The following is a 24,322-nucleotide window of genomic DNA, read 5'->3' on the forward strand; positions in this document are numbered from 1 at the left end:
TGGAACCGTTTGCCTGCTGTAATAACAGAATAAGACCAGGGTTTGTCTATCCCATCTAAACAACCCACCATAATATTTTGCTTCAGACTCACCCTATTGTAACCACACCTACCTGTAACAGAATGCACTGGAAAGTTGCTGTCCATACTCCAAAGTCATACAGGAACTGTTTTTATTCTCCTTCTCCTCTAAAGTGATTTGCTATTGTCTTCCTTTCTGCCCGGGTCTCCCATTTCCCAGTCAAACACCTTCCTGGCAGAGCCCTGCTGTGGAAGTCAGAATGAGCCATGTGATCAACAGTGGAAGTAGCCTGATCGACCCTCTCATCACTGATTTCATGTCAGGAACCTCAGGCTGAGCAACTGACTCCCCCAGTATGGCTGCGGCATGAAGCTCTTTGGCTGGGAAGGCAGTGGGTAGCAAGACAAAAATGATGTGGTACTGTAATTTCCACCCACTGACTGAGTTTATGACAGATTGGGATGTTTATTCATGGAAGAGAACATCAACACTAGGGTCAGAACACAAGTGCCATCTTTTTTGGACTATCAGAAGAAAAACCTCACAGAAATGTATTTACAGAAAAAAATCTAACAAAAACAGGACTGAATTGAACTGAGCTGTTTCTCAAAGTGTTAAGTTATCATAGGGCTCAATTGCAAGAAGTACCCCGGCAAGGCAGCAACCTATTACAATAAATGGTGCTATGATTTTAGTTAGAAGCCCCTACATTGTTTCACAGGACTTATTATTTTCATTCCATGCAGTGTGTATGTCATCATCAGGAGATCCTGTTAACAGCTATTCTGATTTATTACTTCCTAAGAAAGAACTCCCTAGAAATGTGCTCTGTGCAGATCAGCTACTTAGAGGCAAAATGACTATTACGGAATTCAGGCAGAAGTAACATGAGCAGCCACACATGGAAAATGCAATTTACATTTACTGAGCTTTTCATAATACATTTGCATCATTTTAGAAACCAATATGCTACTGAAAGAGGAAACGGAAACAAAAAATGTATTTGAATTTATTGCTTTTTATTAATAATATTGCTCACTCTGGCCAACACGTTTTTTAGTTTGATAAGATTCTGAAATCAAAGTTTGGTCTTAATTTGTACTAATTTTTTATGTAAAAAAAATCAAACTCCCCTGGCAGTTTTTAAAGATCATTTGCATGGCTGCTCTTCCCACTTCTGTCATTCTTCACTGGTTTAACACCTTCCATTTACTTTCTCTTGAAAAATGCACAAGACTCAAAGACTGTTCAACAGATTTACTCAAAATGTACTCTTAGATGCCCAAGAGGGAAAAAAGGCACAGTTTAAAAGACTCCTGTGGATCCTGAACAGCATACGGGGGCTTTTGCTTGTGGCAAACCAACAAAAATACTGCTATGAATCATTTTAGCTAAGAAATTGAAACTTTTTCTCCCTTATCATAATTGCCTTCATTAAAATGGAACTTAAATTAAATTTCATAATAAACAAACTTTAAGAAGGTTTCTTTTTCCCTTGTGTAGAGTCCTCTACATACAATGCAATGTCTCATTTTACATTAGCTGCAAACTATTCCAGTAGCACTGGGAAAACTGTGACCCACGCAAGTCCCAAGACCTCTCTGTGTGCCCAAGCACTCAGTGCTTTCCCCCTCTCCGTCAAGGCCAGTCAAAAGATAGGAAGGACTGAAAGCCAGCAGCCCGATCCATTCAGATGTAGTCATCCTCAACCGGTTCCCCATTGACATCGCAGTAATGGATGAAAATGGCTACCACCCGCTGGAATACGCCTCTTTTCATTTGACGTAGTTCAGAGATCTCCTCGCCAATAGTTTCCATGCAGATGTCTGCAGACAGCTGTCCTTTTCTTCTGGGAGCATAAATAGTAGCTGGAATATACACAGAGAAAAAGGGAATACTGGTAAAAGGAATTCTCCCTGGAATCAAAAAATGGTTTTAGCATCAGGGCATTGATACTCTGAGAGTGAAATATGAACAACTAGAGTATAATGCACACCTTCAATTTTGAAGGTGTGCGTTACAAAAAAATGGATTTGTCTTCAAATGTAAGGCATAACATGTCAGTGAGGCAGAGAAGCATGAATAAGGGCATTTGGAAACCCACTCCCCTCCGTCAAGCCAAGGCTGGTGAACTTGCAATACCTAACTGGCCTCATTTAGGAGACCCTCAAATCTGAGAGGGAGGTTTTGAAGGCCTCGTGAATGAAGCCAGTGAGGAAGAGCAGGGTCACCAACCTGGCACTCATCCTTTTCCAGGCGTCCAATCTACTGCACATCTCCATTTTGACAGTGTAATTTAGCGCCCTCCCAAACAAAGAACATTAGACTGGAATAAATATGGGTAATTAACTAGAGCACTCCTACTGTAGAGCAACCTAAGTGTCCACGATATTGTTTTAAACCTGATTGCCAAAGATTCAAAGCATAGCCGACTATGGCCAGATCCACCTTTTCTAGTGAGAGGGTGCTGCTTATGAATCAGCTGAAGTGCAAGGAATCCCATATTATTAGGGAAGTCCCTTACTGGAGAACTGGAAAGCTTGCTCCTTTGTAAGGGATGCTGCATTTCAGCTGGAAAGTTTTTCCTTTTTATATAGACTGAACAAGGTACCAATTGTCATGATCACTCCAAATCCTCATATATTTGGGAGTCAGTCTTTCATACAGTTAGAAATGTGTGTATCATATAATTTGTGAATTGGAATACACATCAAGGCCTTTCTTTCTGATCTTAATGAGCAAAGGAGAACATGTGGGTGGAAGACATTTCCTCAGATCTCTTGGCCAGTTTTTTTTTTTAAGTGAGTGAACTGTTATTGTCTTTTATATAGTGTTTCAGGTACTTCCAAAGAGAAGGGCAATCAAAACATTACATACAAATTAATGTAGGCACATTCACTTACTTTTTTCATCATCCTCAAAATCATATCTGGCATAGCCATTAGGCTCCGCTGTCCTGAGTGATCTTAACCAAGGGAAATCTGTAATCATGGAGTAAGGAGCCCCATCCACAACGCCTTAAAAAGAGGCAAATTAAGATACAATATAGAAAGAGCTGTGCTTTTAAAAAACAAAACTAAACCAAACCTGTAACCCTCTCTTTATACTTTGAGGTCAAGCCAGGAAACAAAATTCTGCACACATGACAGAAATGAAATATACTTAGACTCTGCCTTCTTTGCAATAGTGCACATTTTGAAACATGCACCATTCAACACATCCAGAAATTCTCGTTTGCTTTATTATAAACATTTTCTGGATTATCTTCCATCTAGACTGGTGTTCCAACCCTGGGCATCCAGATGGTGTTGATCTATTACTCCCACTGGTGTTGCTGGCTAGTCCTCAGATTTGGGAAACTCTCGCAGTGGTTCTCAACCTGTGGGTCCCCAGATGTTTTGACCTTCAACTCTCAGAAATCCTAATAGCTGGTAAATTCGCTGGGATTTCTGGGAGTTGTAGGCCAAAACACCTGGGGACCCACAGGTTGAGAACCACTGTTCTATAGACATTATTTCTGACAGATGTGTTCTCATCGGGTAAAGTTCAGTTTCTGACTTTATGGACAGAAAATAGATTTTTTTTAGGTTAACATGCAAGATCTAATTCCGAAAACCATTCATTTCCAGAGAAATATATACACACTTTGTTTTTAGGTCCTCACATTGCTTACCTTCTAGAGTGTAAATGTCTCTTCCCCAAGGGTATTTGGTGTATTTTTTAAGATCGTCTTCTGTTCGTGTGGCTTCTGGGAAGAATTCATATTTAATAAGTTCTCTGAAGAATAGTGAGAAAGAATATGAATATTAATGGAATAGATATGGAAGTCCATCTGAAAAGGTGTATGGCCTATAATATACTAAAAGAGAAACACTCTGGATTTGGATCTAACTTCCTTGCATTTGCTCAGAAGGAAGGCCCTTCTAGTTGAGAGAATTGCACAAAAAAGGACTTTTGCTGAATCACTGAGATTTACAGAAGATACCAATATAATAAATAACTCCGATGCTTATAAGATAGGCCTGACCCGATCAACACTGAAACAGTATTCAAAAAAGCTTATTTGAAATGATGAAAAGCAGGATAGAGAAGCAAAAAAAATGAGTCATGGCAATAGATCGCTTTATTTCCTAGTGATGGAAACTTGCTAAACCACCAGAGTCTAAATTCTTCCAGAAAAATGAAAATGCTGTTGAGAGAGGGCATTTCTTACACTAAATGCTTAACAATGCCAGAAACCTCTCATCTCGTTTTCTCATGTATCTCAAAAGGTTCAGCAGGACCAGGTAAGCAGGCAAAATATCACAACCTTAATTCTAAAGTTAGAATTCATCCCTATGAAGTTTAATAATAAACACAGCTAAGCTCAGAATCACAAATGTTTTCTGCTTTGTGTATCTGATTATCTATCCATCTATCAAAGACCTATGAAGATGGGATAGAGAGAGCGGAAGGGTGACTTGAGAATACTGTGAGACTTACTGATTAATGTTTGCTATTGTATCCATCCAGCTGCGAATGCGCACCTTGTTGCGAACATTTGGAGGGTTACTAAACTCATGAATTACACAGATGTGGTATGGATAAGGACCACTAAATATCTTTTGTTCTAGAGTCAGTGTGTCAACCTGCAAAAAATAACAGTATGATATACAACTTGGAAAAAGAAAAAGCAAAATGCTGTCAGTATCTCCACTTTCCTTTGAGCAATTTAGCTGTCATCGTTTTAGGAGTTTTAAGACTGTTTTGGGGGAGATCATTCTAGCGTGTGAGCTGCCCTATAGCTGTGCTAACAAGTGAATGGCAGAATGGTGCTTATTAGGCATTGCACAGTTTCACATTCTGCAAATTTGAGGTACTTAGCTTGCTCATGTGAATGTTTATTTGCCAAGCAAGTCCTTGTGCTATCCATATAAAAAAGAGGCATTGTTCAAAGAAACAAACATCATAAAACCCTGAACTCCACTTTAATTAACAATTTATAGGGAGATAAATACAGCATAACTACAACTCATGGGGGGGGGGGGGGGCTTTGTTATGATGAACAGAACTAATGCAATGTCTGTGATCTACAATTGACATAATGTTGCACCCTCATACCCAATCCAGCATTTTACAAACAACAACAATTAAAATTAGTTGCCTAAAGGAACAGAAAGTTTACTATGGTGACTTAGTGCTTTAAACCAAAAGTATTCGACGCATTGCAAGAGCACAGGGAAAAGTGTCAAAAATGAAAAGCTTGAAGACAACGACACAAAGTGGCTTTTACAGCTGGCCCTAATTGGTACAGGAAAGACGTAAAATATGATCGATTACACCAGTTGACAAGCAATGTTCTTTTGATGAAATGAAAATAATCTGGATACCTGCTGCATGGGACGAAGATAAATGATCCGATTTCTCTCTGGTGGCATCCGCAGTATTTGATCCAGGACTTGATCCATGTTGAATTTCTTGCACTGAGCATAGTCAAATCGATTGACAATGGGTGCATTCTCTACTTTTAAGTGCTTAAGTACTCGGCATCTGGTGGCTACAATTCAATAAGTGAAAAGAATTAGTCAACAAGGAATAAAGTTCACATTTTATGCAAATCTAAGTTCAAACATGCATGACTAACATGACAGAATACATGCTGAAGACAGAATACTTCAATACTATACAGATTGTGAAAATGGATTGCCAGTATAACTCAGCATATTTGAAACTCTTCAGGAGCAAGATCTACTGACTTAATTTCCATTTCTCTGCCTTAACAGGGCAAGACTGGAAAATTAAAAGCAAGCTTTTAAAAGCGGAACATTTTATCTTTTGAGAAGTTGCTCACTGCTGCTGTTTTATCTCACCACTTTATCCTCCAGTTGTCTGCTCTGCCTGGCTTAGTTGTATCTCTACCCTGCACACATTTGTTAGCCTAGCAACAGGAGGAGGAATATGCTAAAATCTGTAAGGATAGGGAGCACATTTCACAATTAACAAATGAATCCATGGTGTAGCAAAGCAAAATTCACTGGGTAGAGATGGGCAAAGACGAGCAGCGGTCACTACAGAAGAGTTTTCCAGGGGGTGGGATGGTGGATATCATAGATATATCATAGATAATGATAAAATAACTATCAATTAATGCATTTTAATTAGAACATTGTGAAGCTTCCCAAAACAACATTGATTGAAAACACACAATACTTATTAGGAAGACAATGTAAATTGCACAAGTGATCATACTACAGTATAAAGATCTGAACACTAATGAGCCATGATTTCTCTGCAAATTTGTTGTAACCCGGCTCCAGCTACAAGGAGAGGTGGGTAAGAAATATCATCATCATCATCATCATCATCATCATCATCATTAAATATGTGGAGAAAACTGTTCATTTGAAATTCCTTCCTTATTTTGAGAAGCCAAGATTACTAAATTAAATTTTCTGTGATGAAGCACTGAGCAACTATAGAGTGTTAGCACACTGATCAAATGTGAGAAAGACTTTTTACACACAGGACCAGATGCCCTTCAGATGAGTCCTGACAGATAAAAAGTATATATGCACCACAGGCTTCCTTGTACATGGTATAATGTGTTAACAAGTTCGTGGAGTGTTGGTGTTACTGGGTGCTAACATATTATTTTGTCTAGATGACTAAATTGTCTTTTTTAATGCTCAGTTGCAAAATTGGGGTATTTTAGAATAAGAAAATAAAATCTTATTTGAATGTGCAATGCCTTATCTCTTTCCCCATGTCTACACCTCTTACCAATATCTTAGCTGACTCTGAAAAAAATGTAACTGTAGGCTGTTTAAATTCATTCTCGGTAAGAATTATATACCATTAATAAATGGAGATAAAATATAACACAAAAATAGCATTTATTCGCTTTCTCCAATTGATTATGCTCAGAGAAATAAATAAGAAACCCTTGATTATATAAAGCAAGAAAGTCACAATGTAGTTAGTTAAAATGAGGGATGTGCTCCATCTAGTGAAAAGTCAATTTAATTCAATTAGCAAAATGGAAGAATAAAAAAAAATACACACCGTGAATGAACATCATTTTAGGGCAGTCTTTCAGCACCAGGTCTGTTATGCCGCAATTTGTTAAAGTGATCCCAACAAGGTTTTTTGATTTCAGTGTCAGAACCTGGGGAATTAATGTTAAAAATCATAGATCATGATGTATACTACACAGATGAATACAAATACAAAATGCAGTTCTCCAGATCACAGTGTAGTGGGCTAAGTCACCGTGGCATGCTGATGGGTTTCTAAGAGGCAACTGACAGGCCAGTATGTAGTCCTTCAGTCTGCTCTAACAAAGTATTCTTTTTCCACGACTTAATGTTGGATGTAGGGCAGAAATTGAAGACATTAGGTTGCCACTGTGTTAACTGCTGATGTTAACAACAGAAATCATGGAATGAAGAGAGGAAATGACATATAATACTTTGGTTAACAATGACTTATACAAGTAGCAAACTTTCCTTCCTCCAGGGAAATGGGGCGTGGTATAAATAAATTTTATGATTTTATTAAGTTTATGAAGAGAATATATCCAGCCACTGGAGTATTCTAGTTGCTCTTTTCTGCCCCCTTTCCAGCACTCCAACATATTTCAGATGTGATGACCAAAAACATATATAGTGTGGTCATGCCTTATATTTTGACAATGGCATTATAATATTGATAACTTTATTGTCATTCCCTTTCTTAATTACACCCAGCAAAGAATATGCCTTTTACACAAATCCACTCAGGCATTTGTCCTGAACTATCCAGTCACTGTTGGTTCAGATGCCCTAAGTCTAAAAGTCTATTAATTTTTTGCCATTTTAATACTTGTTCTCCCAATTAGGAGATTTCTTCCCAATCTTATTTTGCTCTAGGCATTTATTTATTTATTTATTTATTTATTTATTTATTTACAGTTCTTTATTTATTTACAGTACAGGGCGGATTACAGTAAATACATATATGGCAAACATTCAATGCCAGTTTGACAAACAACATTTAACAGACAAAGGCTATTTAACTTTTCTTTTTTTTCTGGCCGCCAGGGGAGCTGCTGCTTTTCATCGTCCATCAACGACACCGATGAAGTTCTTCCGCATTCCACATTCCCCGGAGTCTTCTTTCTTTATGGCCTCATAAATTAGTTAAATTTAGCCTCCCACACAAGGTGGTACCTTATTTTCCTACTTGACAGATGCAACTGTCTTTCGGTTTGCAAAGGTCAACAACGGGCTACACAATGGCTGGACACCCACTCCAGCCCGGGCTGGCTTCGAACTCATGACCTTTTGGTCAGAGTGATCTTAATGCAGCTGACACTCAGCCAGCTGCGCCACAATCCCGGTGCAGAAAAATTTCAGTAAATTTCACATCTACGTCTAGAAATTTCTTTGGACATATTTTCCCTAATCTATGTCTATTCTAAATATGCTAAATATTATACTATCCTTGATCAAATACCTGCTCCCTTCTAAATCTAGCTCATTTATGAAAAAATTAAGGAACACTGGTCCCCAAATATATTCCTCAAGAGCCACAATGTTCATATCTCTGATACTAGGCAAGCCCCCACACTAGCAGTCTTCAGGAGGAACCTGAAAACCTGGTTATTCCAATGTGCCTTGAGTGATTGAATATAAGAAACTCCCTGACCAAATTTTGCACTAAACGTCCTTAGAAACACTTTATTTACAGTTCGTGCAATTGAATCCTCCCTCATTCTCGGATCCTTATCCTGGTGATCTGCATCGTCCTATCTCCTAGAGTTTTTAAATTTTTAACCTTGAATATGGCCCTGCCCAGTGAACTTCTCTGTTTTTAATTGCATGTTTTATATTGCCTGTGTCGTTTATTATATTTCTTTGCATTTTATGTATTTTATTTTCTGGTTATTGTTATGTTTTTGTATTGTAATGTATGTACTGCACTGATGGGCTTGGCCTCATGTTAGCCGCACTGAGTCCCCCTGGGGAGATGGAGTGGGGTATAAAGTTTTTATTATTATTATTATTATTATTTAAAAAATACTATTATATGCTTCCGACAACTGTCATTCAGAGGCCTTTTTCATCAGCTTCTCCCAAATTGTGGACTGACCTTCTGGATAAGATTCAGTAACTGGGTAGTATATAGTCAGCATTGAAAACAGGACTAAACACCAATTTTCTGTAGGGCTAGCCTGGCAGTTTTTAAATTAAGAAATGATTGCTTTTTAAACTGGCATCATGTCTTTTTAATTGATTATTTTATGGTGTTTATGTGTCTATTTGTAATCATATCTGTTGTTCCTGGCTTCCGTCCATAGGGAGAGGCAGGTAAGAAATAACAAAAACAATAATAATGATTTGCAATAGTATTATCAGCAATACTGGCTGGCTGCTTAAGGCTGTTAGCGAAATGTGCATTCCCAGACAAAAGGCTTAGCAGAAAAAATATGTTTATTGTATTCTGACAAATTTATTTTCAAAAATGCAGCCAAAAATAAAAATGAGGAAAACCTTGAGTAAGAATAATGTCTACAGCCTTGAAGTACATGTATTTAGAGTAGAAAAAAGTAGGACAAAAACCCACAGAATACAATAGTTTACAGTTATTTCCAGTAAATAAGCTGTATCAATGTATTGTTGAAAGCTTTCATGGTCAGAATAACTGGAGTGTTGTGTGGTTTTCGGACTGTATGGCCATGTTCTAGCAGCTCCTTAAGTTTTGCCTGCACTCCAAGCTGTGCCAAGCTAATCTAACATGGAGAAGTGTGCCTGGCTATTCAAAGATGTAAGGAAGACTGGGATCTTAGAAATCTGAATTTAAAGCCAAACCTAAAGCTCATAATTTCGAACCTAGATTATTAGAATGGTTTTTTAAAAATCAGTGTGGAGCATTACCTGAACATGGTCGTCCTCAATGACAGGGTCGCTGGTGCTTGTGGACTTGTCTGCTGTTCGTTTCCGTTTTATTGATTGCTTGGGCTTTGCTTTGGTCACTTCTGGGAAGAAATAATCGTAACAATGATGGTAACAGTTCTCATTTGTGTTCCACAGTGAACATGGGAGACAGTACCCTTCTCAGAAGAGCAATTTCAGAATTGTGGGCAACCACTAACAAAAGCTGAGGTAAGAGCTGGGAAGAATTCAATACAAGAGAAAGCATTTTTGGTTCTGAAACTAAAATTCTGCAGGCAAAACCCTTTAAATGAATGCTCTATAATCAAAGTTCCAGAAATGCAGTATTATCCATATATATCTGAAAGCAAATCTCAGTGAATTCAGTGAGACACATCAAATGAGACACTCGAAGGCTTTGGATAGAACATCACATGGTGTGAGAATTTACCAAGTGTGATAATGTTCTCAACTCATCCAATGGGCTTAATGTAGTATGAGCCTAAGGTTAAATACTATGTATTCAGGCAGAACACATGGAGTAGAAAAGCTTGATTAAACCTGAAGCTTTTAATCTTATCAAGCTGTACTTGTCTTATGGGTATATTATTCAAGATTGTTTTCAGTTTTTAATTTAAACATGATTTAATATATTTTTGATCTTTTTAAACTTCTGTAATTATTGTTTCAAGTTTATTTTATTGTTAGCTGCCCTGAAATCTTTGGGAGTAGTATACAAACAAACATTTGAGTCATCATCTCACAACAATCTATAAAAATATCTCCCACAAAAATACTTTAAAAATGGATAGATAGTCTGTGCAAACTAACAGATCACAAAAATAACCCAATAGATATTGTGTCTTTCATACTGTGTCAGTCACACAAGACATGAAGAGAAGGTTTCATATAATATTTTCCCATATGAAGTGATCTGCACAAACTGGATTTGAATTGTGCGGTGTTACTAAAGTCAGAGAAAGTTTAATTACATAGACTTTCAAATGTTTTGGTGATGCTATCCATCTCAGGATGTTAAATCAGAACTCAACAGGGAGTATGAAAAATTGTCAGTGCCACTATTGCCATTATTCCACATTTTGGAAGTAAAATGTACGGCAATAAATAGTTACTGTTGGAAATGAAGTTTCCCTAATCCAAGGATTTAATTGCTTTTCCATCTTAAAAACCATGTGAAGGTCAGAGGTATTTATATTTGGTATATACCTGCTTTTCTGGAAACACTGTATAAACTGCTTTCCTGGAAACACAGTATTCTCATTCTTAATTCAAATGGAAATAATAGAAGAATATGACATCTGCTAAATGGCGGAACCCTGTGTGAGGGAGCCCTCGTTTTATTTAGAAGTGCATCCAATTCATCTATGCCCTGAACCTGGAGCACCTGCCACAAAGTGACATTTACAAGATAGCTGCTCACTGAAGCAAGCAAGAGAAGCAGGCATACCACATAAATACCACATCACTCTATGCACAGAAGCAAGTATGATTTGATGTTTAAAATGCTTGGAGAATAAGTCACCATAGTAGTATTTAAAAGGGGGAACACCTGTATCAATTAAAGCCAAAATTAAAAGCACAGCTAAAACATATCTAACTTGAAAAATTACTATGTATTTCCTATCTAGGCAATAAAGAATAATGCAAGAATTCCAACTAGACACTGATTTGGTTGAAAAATTTAGACACTCTACCTTTAAAAAGTTACACTACACTTTATCAAAATGTCAAGAGCCTGCAGGCAACTTCATCTAACATAGAAAGAATTCACTGCAATCACTTTGACTACTATCTGTTATTTATTTATTTTTATTTATTTCACAGTTTTGTATACCGAGCTTCTCAACCTCGTTGAGGGACTCAGCCCGGTTTACAGCCATAAAAACATATACCTTCATTAAAATATCATATATCACAAATTACAAAACAACATTAAAATACACTAAATATAAAACTACAGTGGTCAGTCGTCCTATTAAGATGGATCTATATCCACTTCCATCCAGAGTCCTATGGTGTTGTCTCATTCCTCGAAGGCCTGACTCCACAGCCACGTCTTCACCCGTTTCCTAAATGTTAGGATGGATGGGGCGGTTCTGGCCTCCAGAGGGAGAGAGTTCCAGAGTCGCGGGGCCACCACCGAGAAGGCCCTGTCCCTCGTCCCCACCAGGCGCGCTTGCGAGGCTGGTGGGACCGAGAGCAGGGCCTCTCCAGATGATCTTAGTAATCTTGATGGTTCGTAGGGGAGAATACGTTCGGAGAGGTAAACAGGGCCGGAGTCGTTTAGGGCTTATAGGTCAACACCAGCACTTTGAATTGTGCTCGGAAGCTAATTGGCAGCCAATGGAGCTGTCGTAACAGCGGAGTGGTGTGCTCCCTGTACCCAGCCCCTGTTAGTAATCTGGCTGCCGCGCGTTGGACTTGCTGCAGCTTCCGGGCAGTCTTCAAAGGCAACCCCACGTAGAGAGCGTTGCAGTAATCTAAGTAATCTCTGTTACAATGAAAGGGTCTCATTCATTTCAATTTGGAATTCTCTAGGTATAACTAAATGCTGGATTTAGGCCAGATTCCAAATGTGAAGAGAATATCAGTCAAAGAATGATTTTGTGAAATGACAATAACCACAAAATATTTTAAGGGAAAAAAAATCACTTGTTACATGTGAGATAAACGGAATTTGTTTAAAAAAAAACCCCACAAAAAGCCACTGAGAACAATGCACCCCCCCCCCTGCCCCATCAAAGCATTGGCACCTCTTAGACTATGTAATCACAAGAGCCATGACAGGGGCTGATGACTGCTGGACAGACCACAGGCTAATCTGATCCATGATGGCTATCAAGATCGTCCCCAAGCGCAGACTCCAAGGAAGAACGACAAGGCGCAAAATGAACACCCAAGCCCTTCAGGAGCCCTCCAAACGAGCCCATCTCCAAACAGCACTCAAGGACCATCTATCCTTAGAACACCCCAAAAATGTTGAGGAACATTGGAATAAACTAAAGACCTCCATCATCACAGTCTGTGAGGAAACTATTGGATATCGAACCAAGAAACATCAAGATTGGTTTGACGAAAATGACAATGAGATCCAACAGACAAGAAAAGGAAAGCCTTCCAAACATGGCAGAGAGACATCAACTGTGTTGCTAAGAAAAAGATCTACACCACTGCAAATGCTTAGGTCCAAAGAAGGACAAGAGAACTTAAGAACATGTGGTGGACAAGGAAGGCTGAAGAAATCCAACACCTGGCAGATACCCATGATGCTCAGGGTCATCCATGGACCAAGAAACCATGGCATACAGCCTCTACGCTCATCAGATGGAACCACACTCCTGAATGACCAAAACTCAATTGCACTACATTGAAAAGAACATTACCAAAGCCTCCTGAACCACAGCTCCAATGTGGCTGAAGAGGTTCTCTTACAAATCCCACAACAGCAAACCAGGGATGAGCTTGCAGCACTGCCTAGTTTGGAAGAAGTCAGCAATGCCATCAACCAAGAAAAAATATATATAACAAAGCCAGCAGACCTGAAATTTTTAAAGAGGGAGGACCTGAGCTGACACAACAACTCCACCAGCTCATTGAAAAAGTGTGGGTGACCGAGAAAATCCCAGCAGATTTCAAGGATGCCACCATCATCACCCTCTTCAAAAAGGGGGGAAGAACAGACTGCAGAAACTATTGAGGTATCTCCCTTCTAACCTCAGCTGGGAAAATCCTTGCAAGAATCCTTGCAAACCGCCTTCTACTCCTCTCAGAAGACACCCTCCCAGAATCCCAGAATGGATTCTGGCAGCAGTGTTGCAGAATTTGAAGAGGCACAAATGCAGCATGAAAGAGAAAAAGGTGCCAAGAGGAAAGTGTGTCAAGCCAACCCCGACCAGGACCGCTTTCCACCAGGAAACCGATGCCCTCACTGTGGGAGAAGATGCAGATCAAGAATAGGGCTCCACAGTTACCTACGGACCCACCGTCGGATACTACACTTGGAGGACCATCATCCTTGGACTACGAGGGATCACCTAAGAAAGGAAGGGAAGGAAGGGAACTTTTTTTCTTTATAAAAACAAATAACTGCTGTAGAGGGATGATTTCATTTTGTAAAAAAGTCTTGCCAGGGTTGATTCCAATGCAACTACTCAGTACTGGAGAGACAAATTCACTTGAATTTAGCTATGACAACATATAGGAGACAGTTATTTTAACTATTTGATTTTTCGTTCTGTTAAAATATGTGCGGAAATAAATGTAAAATCAAAATGTAAACTCTAGTTGTGTTTCATGAAAAGCACTTAAATATATGAAACACTGAAATTTAAGATGGCACGGACTTCCCCAAGGATCTGTATGCCACCCTACACTTTTGGGGAATTGAATTTCTGCTCACAAATGGCCCCATAGCACATCCCCAACTCCTCGTTATGTTGCTGTGTTTTGGGACTTCAGCTGAAGACCACAGAGAATGAAAACATATCATCCCACTATTTTGCAGCTCCAGATCTGGAAGGAAACCTCAGACTTGCCCTATGGGGGGGAACAGTGAAATAATTTGCCATGACCTACATATAACCTCTATACCCTAAGGAAATATATATGTGGAGTTTGTTTCCAAAAAGTACCAACTCCCCATAAAATTGAAAAATGAATTATAGATGGCTCTTTTAACTGTGGTGATAATGTTTTAATGTGTATGGTGCTGATATTTTAATCGTGTAATGAAGTGGCATTGTGTTGTTATTGTATATTTTTTGTATGTTAACACATGTTGTGAACCGGTCCGAATCCCTCTTTGAAGGTGAGAGGGTTGGTATATAAAATCTCTAAATAAATAAATAAATAATAAATAGATGGCAGCACATTGTTGCCGAGGAGCAGAATATATTCAGCTGGATTTGGCATCTTTTGGAAGCAAACTCTGCATATCAGAAACATTATTTAGGCAACAGAACAATTTCAAGAATAGTGTCATCCCAAGTGCCAGTGGACCTTCGACAAGAAGCTCTCTATCAACTTTTCCACTTTAACAACAGCTGAAATAGAGTATTTCAGGGGGGAAAACTTCACAAAAAGTAACATGAAAAGCTCTCTCAATGATCAAGATAACAATAATTGTTCCATCTCCATTCATTAGCAGCATTATTAACACGAGAACCAGCTTTTTAAAAAAGCTATTTCCCCTCCTGACAATAGTTTATTCCTTTTGTACTTTCTGTGCTGCGTCTGAGGAAGGATGACATGGTTCAAATAGGCCCACTCCCCCATCTTCCTTTGACAATCTATTCTGATGCAAGGAAAAGGCAATGTCAAGGCCGCCATACCTGATTGAGACACCAAGGGCACATGAGAAAGCCTGCTTCTGGCTCTTGTCAGAGGCCTGCGTGGGTACTCTTCACCGCGTGCCATTCCATGCCTCTCTTGATGTGAACTGGCACCCTGTTCCACATTTGCCGTGCCACAGACTCTCTCATTAATCCTTTCATTGCTGGTCTCACCTGGAGAACCGCATTCTGGTAACGTTCTCAGGGAGAACTCAGCTCCTCCCATATTTGGTCCATTCATGCCACGGGACCCACTGGTTGATGGACATTCTCCATCAGAGACTCCATTAGTCCTCCCCTGCTGAGTCTGGGGCACATAGGAAGAACACCTAGAGCATAAAGAGTTGTTGTTGTCATCCTCTTCATTCCTTTCACGATCACCTTCGTTCCTGCAGAGACACTTCCCAGAATCCTCTGCAACAGAGGATGGGGCAGCAGCAGAGCCATCAGCTGTCCTCAGGCTGCCTTCAGGGTTTGGAGAAGTACTCCCTGGAGGTCCAGTGCCGCCCCCATAGCCTGGATAACAATCTTTGTTTTTATTTCTTTCTGTTGTCCCATCACTGGCTGCTTTCATGTCGGCTTTTATCTGCTCACTGGTCACTTGACAGCCTTTTTCGCAGCTGCTTTCCTCCGAAAGAAAGACTTTCACGCGGCTGGCATTGCATCTTTTCCGCAATGGAGCTTTGCCTTTACCACTCACTGCTATAACAATATTGGACAGAAAGGGAGAACATTAGGAAGAGATATACAGACAACACAGTTACAGCTACCAACACATAGCTGACTCCCCTGTAAGATAGCAGAAACTTTCACAACATGTTCCAAGTAGAAATCTCAGGATAAGATGTTGTGCAGTTATGTGAAATTGCCTCACTTGCTAGTCTTAGATATTGAAACTATGTGTTTAAACAAATTGTATTACACATTGTTGTTATTACCTGCCTCTCCTTATGACTCAAGGCAGGGTACAACAAGTAGTCATGCATCTTAGAAGTCCCTCTCTGCAGACTCCTGAAGTTTGCATTGATACTTTATGTGGGGCCTGTGATTCTCCAGATGATAAACTCAACCCTAGTCAATTAGCCCATAAAATGGGAACTGCAGTTCAGCAACATCTGAAAAAGTACAAGTTCCACATTTTGTTGCATAAAGAATTTATTTGCCTATTTGAAATGAATGGTGGAGCATCTAAAATGCCTATAAGAAATGCTTATTTCCACATATGCTTTGAAGGCAAATTGTACAACAAAGACATAAAAAGTAAATTTATAAAAATGGATTTAAACAACCAGGATTTTTCAAGACAACACATAATGATGATCACTTAAAACCAAACTTTTAAACAATTGAAAAGTATAAACCCCAGCAAAACCTGTAACAACAGAACTGGCCAATTCAGACAAGAAGAAGTGATTTGCAGAAGCCTTTTGAGGAAGATGGGGAATTGTAAATATCCTTCAGGACAAATTGTGTTTCTTAAATTGCGTGATTTTTTGTAACTAGACAATGTTCTAAGGACAGTTAGTTAAAATAAATTAGGATCAAAGTGTGACGTGATATCCCAGTTTGTTCAGTTAAACATGACAATTGCAATCCACAATCCAATCCACAGCTTTCAAAAGGAGCTTAGAAATAAAACCAATCGGCACGCTACTGCAATTCCTGACTGGGTTTTTTTAGAAGTTACAGGATGGGAGAAAAGAGAATCTTCAGACAGATATCAGGAAAACTAGGAAAAACAATAGATGAGATCTATGAAGAAATAAAGCTAAAGGAACATCAAACAGCAACAGAAAATCCATTAACTTAAAATCAGTAGAAAAAGGAGTTTTTTTGTATTTGAATGCAACACACTATAATGTAAGAGGGCATTACTCTCCTAACAGAACAGTAAACAAGCAGAAGGTGATCTGTAGGAATATGAAAACTCCAGTAAAACTCCAGTAACATTTCCACAAAAAAGATCTTAATGCATTATATTATATGCAAGGGCTATTTTCACTATTGCTAGTCTTGTGCTACCTGAAGTCACTTCCAATCCTAAAGGGAACCTATCATGAGGTTTTCTTGGAAGATATCAGCTGTGGGGATTTGCCATTGACTTTCTTTAAACTAAAGAATACATGCCTTTCCCAAGAACTTCCAGTAGTTCTTCATGGCTGAGAAGGGACTCAAAACTCTGGTCGCCTAGAATTCTCGTCCATCTTTCAAACCAATATTTTCTATTTACTTCACATTGTATGAAAAAAATACGAAAAACCTGCACCTGACGGTTCATGGATTTCCACTGGCTCCTTGGCTCTCTCCTCCCCATCTGAGTAACTTTGTGCAATACTGTTTGTAATACAGGATCTTGAGTTTGCCATGTTCTCGTCTTCATCCTCACTGTCCGAATCATGGACAGTAATAGGTGCGAGATTTACATTAGGCTGAAGACCACTGGGCCCTGAGAAAAAAATGAAAGGTGCACAACAGATCAGAATACTTTCCAAAGACCATGGTGCTTGAGTTCACCTCAGGGAAGCTCTTTATTCTACCGGATTCTACTGTGGAGCCAGGCCAGCTGAGTTTTTGAATATGTAACAGGAAGCACGATGACACATTTTGCCTTGTTTGTCTCCAAGCTCCCCCCAGAGCTGATAAGGCACAAAAGGGGACACAAGAAACAAATTAGTGTGCATTTTATTGGGCTCTGTTCTCATGTGTGTCTATCCACTCCTTATCAACTTCCTTTTCCTATTGACTTTAATTGTAAGATGAGCTTTGTATTTGCAGTTGATGTAGACATTTGATTTTACACAAAGGTGTCAGCAGAATAACTCCCAGATGCACAGATAATAAAAATAAAGGAAAGGAGACTGAAAAGCTCTTACAATTGGCTAAAACCAACTATATGATTCTTAGTAAAAATGGTTTAATGAAGGAAGAGAAGAGAGTAATGGCAAGTAACAGAATGAATGGTAAATAAAAATCAAAAAGTTTCACAGAACTTGAACTACAATAAATCGTTTACTTTATATGCTCCACAATTAAAGCAGAGCTTCTTTAATATATCCAAGTGTAAACCTAGAATATCTTCTTCAATGGCTCAGCATGAACTCACTAGGTGTCCCTGAAACTGCAACAATATTTTTCTGCCTTACTAAAATATTCTACAATCTATGAGATAATGGATGTATCATAATCCTGTGTTATAATGCTAAATGTTGTTACATGTTTTGAACTACAAACTGTTTGTATGACTTCGGTTATCTGAAGCCAGTCAATTTCACAATTCTTAGCTTAGATGGTTTACTCTAAAACAAATACTATGTTGACATATACCTTGGCTCAAAAAGATTCACAGTTAAATAATGAAACATGAAAAAGAAAGAAATGCTCTGACAGGACAATTACCTGCTTGTTCTTCATCAACTTCCATAGGAAGGAGTGCTTGATTCGTTGCAGAGGCATCACTGTGGCTTTCTGCTACAGCCACTCCATCTTCCTGTACTGCCTCCTCCATATCATTCAATGCTGTAGATAAGAATGGTTTTAATTAAAATGGGAACACTTTTATTTCCGAGTAGCCAGAAGCTTCACATACATAGCCAGCTGTATGTCAATCTGGGTAAGACTTCAAAATGCTCCTGGAATGGCAACAACAATTGTCTTTGAACTGAAACATGTAACGTGGCAATCTTATATTAAAGGTATTATGACCCACTTCCACATCCTAGCTTTCTAAGAGTCACTATATGGACTTGAATAGAATAACTTTAAATATGTGCATAGGTGCATATAGTATATATAGATCATCATATTAGTTATTTTTTAAATAAAAAACCCCCAAAACAACAGAAATGAATAGTATTTCTTGCATTTACCCTCTGCTGCAATCTGTTGTTCTTCTGCCTGCTCCTCCCGTTGCAATTCATTCTCCTCATTTTGGTCGTTTGGTTGCTGGTGGTTGTTATGGTGTATATTGGCATTATTGTTCTGATGGTTATTATTGTTGTCATTTTCATTGTTGGAGTTTTGATTGCTGACCAAAGCAGAAGAAACCCCAATCCCTGTACCTGCACTCAGACCCACACGAGCGCAACCCTAAAATGCAGGACATGATGACAATTTGCATGAGGCTCCAAAACAAAAAGAAATTACACTCTTAATCAATGATCAGTGAGTAGGAAGTATAGGACATAGTATTGGAAGAAATATCATGGAAGAATTAATCTCTCCTTTACAATGGGCCACTGAAGTGTATTAGATGACAAGATGAAACCATTATTCTGCCTGAGAAAACTCCCTCCCCATTAACATTACACTTGAAAGCTAGGAGTTTATCTCTTAACTGGCTATGAAATACTGGTCACACATACCATACAGTAAAATATCTTTAAAATGTTTTGCTTCAAAATACTTGTAACTTTTGTTTTGAGATTTATTTATGCAATGTCACAGAGTGTAAATAATGTTTAAATCAATTTAATTTTCTATTTTATATAAAAAAAACTCTATAGTCTTTGCTCCAATCAAAAAATTTATTTATTTATTTATTTCGAGGTTTTATATACCGACCCTCTCACCTTCAAAGAGGGATTCGGACCGGTTCACAACATGTGTTAACATACAAAAAATATACAATAACAACACAATGCCACTTCATTACACGATTAAAATATCAGCACCATACACATTAAAATATTAACATCCTAGTTAAAAGAGCCAAATCGTCCAACACCATCACAATCACATTCATCATCCTCCTTTTATGTGGGCAAAGAATTAAAAAAAGTTGGTCAAGAGGTTTATTGTCACATGGCTAGTCACTTAGGGGGAGAATCTTTCAAGGTTATGATTTGAATTTTGATAGGCAGAATGATACTTCTCTTTCACATTTCTTACTTAAGTTTGAGTATAGTAAATTTGAGTATAGTAAATATCCAGAATAGGTGTAGTTTGATAAGTTAGCTATCATCTGATCAGGACACCTCTGAGGCAGATTCTAGAGGGGGAAAAGCATGGAGGTCCTCTTCCAGATTCAACTTGTAGCCTCTTTGTTCTTTGTCGGCTCATTGTGAGCAAATTATGGGTTTTCCTGGAATTATGGTGCTCTTCTTACATGTAATATTAATTCAAATTAAGAGGAATTGGAAAAAAGAGTATTTAAAAAGATTTTCAAAAGAAGCCGACAAACTAAGATCATTTTAATAGTGCATAGCCTTTTTGCCTAACCAAAGCATTCTTTTATTCTTGCCTGAAGTAGTATAGAATTTACAGTAATGTTCATTTTCATCTAATATGTCATTCTGCTCTTAATGCAGTCATTGAACTTTGTAATTAATTTGAATGATTAAAAATAGTCAGCTGGAGGACTATTTAATCATCTGCTTAACTGCATGCCAGAATAAAACATCTTTAAAACACACAGTTTGCAAACTCACCTTAGGAGGCTCCCGGAACATCTGGTCCAGAGAGATAAACTCCAGGCTTGGCAGCAATTCAATAAACTGACTAAAAGAGTCTAATTTAATTGCATGGCATCTCACCAAGGTAAGATCAAATAGCCGAGTCCATCTTGAATGATCTATTGAAAAGAAAAACACACATAAATGTTATTATCTTCTCTTATTTCAGTGAGAGCTTTTTCTTCTTCCTGACCACCTAAAGAAATCTGGTTATATATTCTTTATTTATGACTTTTAGCTTCTAAAAAAGCTGATATACAACTGACTTATTTGGCCCAGCATTTATTTCACTACTAGCAATTCTGACTAAAAAATAACTGTGCAAAGTAAATGAGTGTCCTAAATATGTTTTTCTTTTTGTTCTGGGATAATCATAACAGAGTTGAATTTCAAACCAGTCAATCTTGGAAACTTAACTAGAGGTGTGCAGCCCATGAACTTTTAGAGTAAACAGGGAAAGCCGATTTCTGATTAACAAAAAAATCATTTAATATAATGGGTACAATTGTTCTGACAATGGAAGGTATTTTATAGATATGGAATATATTGCTCACAGCAAATCCACTAAAGCCCATGGGCCATATGAAAAGTTAGTCAATTATGAACAGCCTCTCTCCCTACTTCTATTTTTTGCTAACACCGGCATGTTCCAAAACTACACAATTCTTACTTGGTCTATTGAAGCCTGATGAAATAATAAGTGAAAGGATATATCAGAAAGGTTTCCAATGAAACAAATGGGTAGTCAAGGGCTTTCACGGTCAGAATCACTGGAGTGTTGTGTGGTTTCCGAGCTCTATGGCAGTGTTCTAGCTGCATTTTCTCCTGACGTTTCACCTGCATCTGTAGCTGGCATCTTCAGAGGATCCAGCCACAGATGCAGGCCAAACATCAGGAGAAAATACAGCCCGGAAACCACACAACACTCCAAATAGGTCATTCAATAAAGAAAGGAATCCTTCAGACAACTGTCTGACATGCCCAGGAGGCATTAATACTGTATTTTCTGGAGTATAAGACTACTTTTTAACCCAGGAAAATCTTCTCAAAAGTCAGGGTTTGTCTTATATGCCGGGTATCATCTTATACGGCAGGTGCTGAAACTTCCGAGCTGGACTGGAGAATCTGTGGTAGCCACATATAGTGGGAGGAGCTCAAAAACGGCCATGGCCACATCCCCGCTGTATGCAGCGACCGCATGAAAGCAGCAAGGGTGGTGCTGTACAAATATGGTAGAAGAAAATCCACTCACTAGAATTCATGGAAAGAAGTGACTCAAAGCGATCCCGATAATGAGGTGAGGGGGCGCCTCACCAGCAAAGTGTAATTGAAGGGCGGAGCAAGCTGCAGGCATCCGGTATGGAAAAAACAGATAGAGCACCACTGTGCCTAGAAAAACATGCCTCTTTCACCCATCTGGCCCGGTATCCTATTACCGTACCTCCTTCTCTGCCTCTCAGATCTCACTCCTGAAGACTGCAGTGAAGTGTTGCAGGCACGCATGTGCGAGATCTGAGAGGCAGAAAAGTAAGATAATAGGAAAATTACCATGTTGAAAACAAATCTGATTTTTTTAAAAAAAATTATTTGGTGTGCGTTGGAAGAGGGGTAGTCTTATACAGCGAGTATATCCCAAACTCTGTATTTTAACTGGAAAAGTTGGGGGTCAGATTATATGCCCCAAACATCTTATACGCCGGAAAATATGGTACTTCTTTTGGTATAAAAAAACCCTCCGTTTCATTGTAGCCATTATCTAGGATAAAGTCAGGTTACCAGCACTTGTAGTAAACAACTTAATTTAGGAATGAATACATCTTCCTGAGGGCTTTCAATATGTCTTTGTGGAGATCATACCTGTGATCCAACTGCTTGGATTATGTAGATGTGGGCAGTTGTATATGACAAGGTATTTAATTGAAGAGAAGACCTCATTCACTGCTTTCATTCCAATGTCTGTGATGATGCCTGGATTTTCAACCACATCTGCCAAGCCATACTTCACTAGGTCAGCATTGATCATTTTACCTAAACACAGGCAGGAAGTGATTTAGAAATTTGCTCTTTTTATTATTTCTACAGCAATAAGAATAAGAATGCCCAACGCTATCAATGAGAAATGGAGGTGATGTGCTGGTTCTCACAGGTAGAAACAGCAAGGAAAGTAATGTGTACAAGGAAGCAAAAGCCCAGTGTATTTGGACAGTTGCAAAGTCAGCTTAGGCATTGGTCTATACAAATGAGAACATGTATTCGGTTATCACTTATATTATAGTCTTATCCAGAAGCTCTGTCATATCACATCTTCATTTTAAGATTATACCAGGAGGGAAGTGAACATCACTATAAGAGTCAAATTAGTTCTATGAAGTGGTGGAGTTTGAGGTCAGTTTAGAACCTACTACTTCTGATTGAAAATGATCCTTCCCTGTCCCCCAAATCACTTTTTTTTTAAAGCAGATGCATTCTTCCCAGTAAAACTCAAACTGAAGTGAACCTTTTTCGAGTGAAAAATGGTTGCAATCAAGAGGCTGGCTCCCATCTACCCCTCAACTGCATTTTATATTTTCTTGTCACACTGCTTTAGAGGGATTAACAAAGTTGAAATGATCTTTCAGGCAGTGTGGATTTCAGTGCTGGGAGTGGAAAGATGTGGGGAATGAAGCAGATATGGCAACCAACCTCCTAGCTTGTCAACTGACATGAAACCCCTCCAAGCACATAGGATAGTTATAACATTTGCTGCTCATCTCTGACGAAGCTTTCGCTGAGCTGTCAAGTGACAAACCCATATGCCTTCTTCTGCCTATTCTCTTGCTGCTGCTGCTGCTCCCAAAGAAAAACAGGTAGCTGCCACAATGCTTCCCATTTCCTGACAAAGATACAGACGGAGAGCCAAGCTTAAGACTATAGGGTTGGTCTATATTTTGGGCAATATAGAGATGTGCCTGTGGTTATTTCCCCACCACTGACTTATTTTGGTTCCTGGGAAAAAGAAATGACTACATGCAAGAAGCAAGAAAGAAAGGAGAAATGAATGATGACTCTTGAATATGAACTAAGGCTCTTGGGGGACTTCCAACATTTATCTGCAACAAGATCTCTGCATGTTATCTATGTTCATGTCTGTGGATTTGGATTTAATTCTCACATGAGAACTTCCAAAAATGTGGTGAATTTGCACACTAGTTACTGGTGATCCCAGGAAATCTAAAAGTGGCATGGTAATGTGCATACACACTACTTAAATCATGCCTAACCCATATGCAGTGATTTTCATAGATCAGCAGGAGAAAACTAAGCTGTTTGGACATTGTGAATAGCATCTGCACAATCTTTAAGATTCGAAGCATATAGACAGATAAAATCCAGATCTACCCTAACAGCTGATAGGTAACCCAAAGGAAAATGGAAGGATTTCATACACTGCAGCAAAAACTCATCAACATATCCAAGATGTAGGGTTTCAAATTGTGGAAACTCCAATTCTGCCATTTTCAGTGCAGAGAACACTCCATCTTTGGTAAGGGAAGGCTGGATTCGTACTTCATGCAACCTGAACAGAGGCAAAAGAAAATGTGAAAAGCTCACACTAACAGCTACTTTCTAA

At 38.7% G+C, this 24,322-nt stretch overlaps 1 protein-coding gene across 5 annotated transcripts in view; it reads right to left on the bottom strand.

The window, feature by feature from the left end:
* Positions 1-1,263: 1,263 nt before the first annotated feature.
* FBXO38 (F-box protein 38) overlaps positions 1,264-24,322 on the bottom strand; it is a 33,970-nt gene continuing 10,911 nt past the window's right edge. For 3 of the 5 annotated variants that reach the window (XM_067463721.1, XM_060765042.2, XM_060765043.2), the window contains exons 9-22: positions 24,138-24,268; positions 22,570-22,740; positions 20,689-20,831; positions 19,129-19,348; positions 18,659-18,778; positions 17,529-17,708; positions 15,263-15,964; positions 9,915-10,015; positions 7,063-7,165; positions 5,391-5,557; positions 4,504-4,649; positions 3,695-3,798; positions 2,925-3,038; positions 1,264-1,889 (exon numbers count right to left, since the gene is read on the bottom strand). In XM_067463721.1, coding sequence (XP_067319822.1) covers positions 1,711-1,889; positions 2,925-3,038; positions 3,695-3,798; positions 4,504-4,649; positions 5,391-5,557; positions 7,063-7,165; positions 9,915-10,015; positions 15,263-15,964; positions 17,529-17,708; positions 18,659-18,778; positions 19,129-19,348; positions 20,689-20,831; positions 22,570-22,740; positions 24,138-24,268 — 2,581 coding nt within the window. In that variant the 3' untranslated portion in view covers positions 1,264-1,710. The remainder of the gene's footprint in view (positions 1,890-2,924; positions 3,039-3,694; positions 3,799-4,503; positions 4,650-5,390; positions 5,558-7,062; positions 7,166-9,914; positions 10,016-15,262; positions 15,965-17,528; positions 17,709-18,658; positions 18,779-19,128; positions 19,349-20,688; positions 20,832-22,569; positions 22,741-24,137; positions 24,269-24,322) is intronic. The other 2 variants (XM_060765045.2, XM_060765044.2) reach the window with 2 other exon arrangements.

This window comes from Anolis sagrei, chromosome 2, assembly GCF_037176765.1.
Source record: "Anolis sagrei isolate rAnoSag1 chromosome 2, rAnoSag1.mat, whole genome shotgun sequence".
Lineage (NCBI taxonomy): Eukaryota > Metazoa > Chordata > Lepidosauria > Squamata > Dactyloidae > Anolis > Anolis sagrei.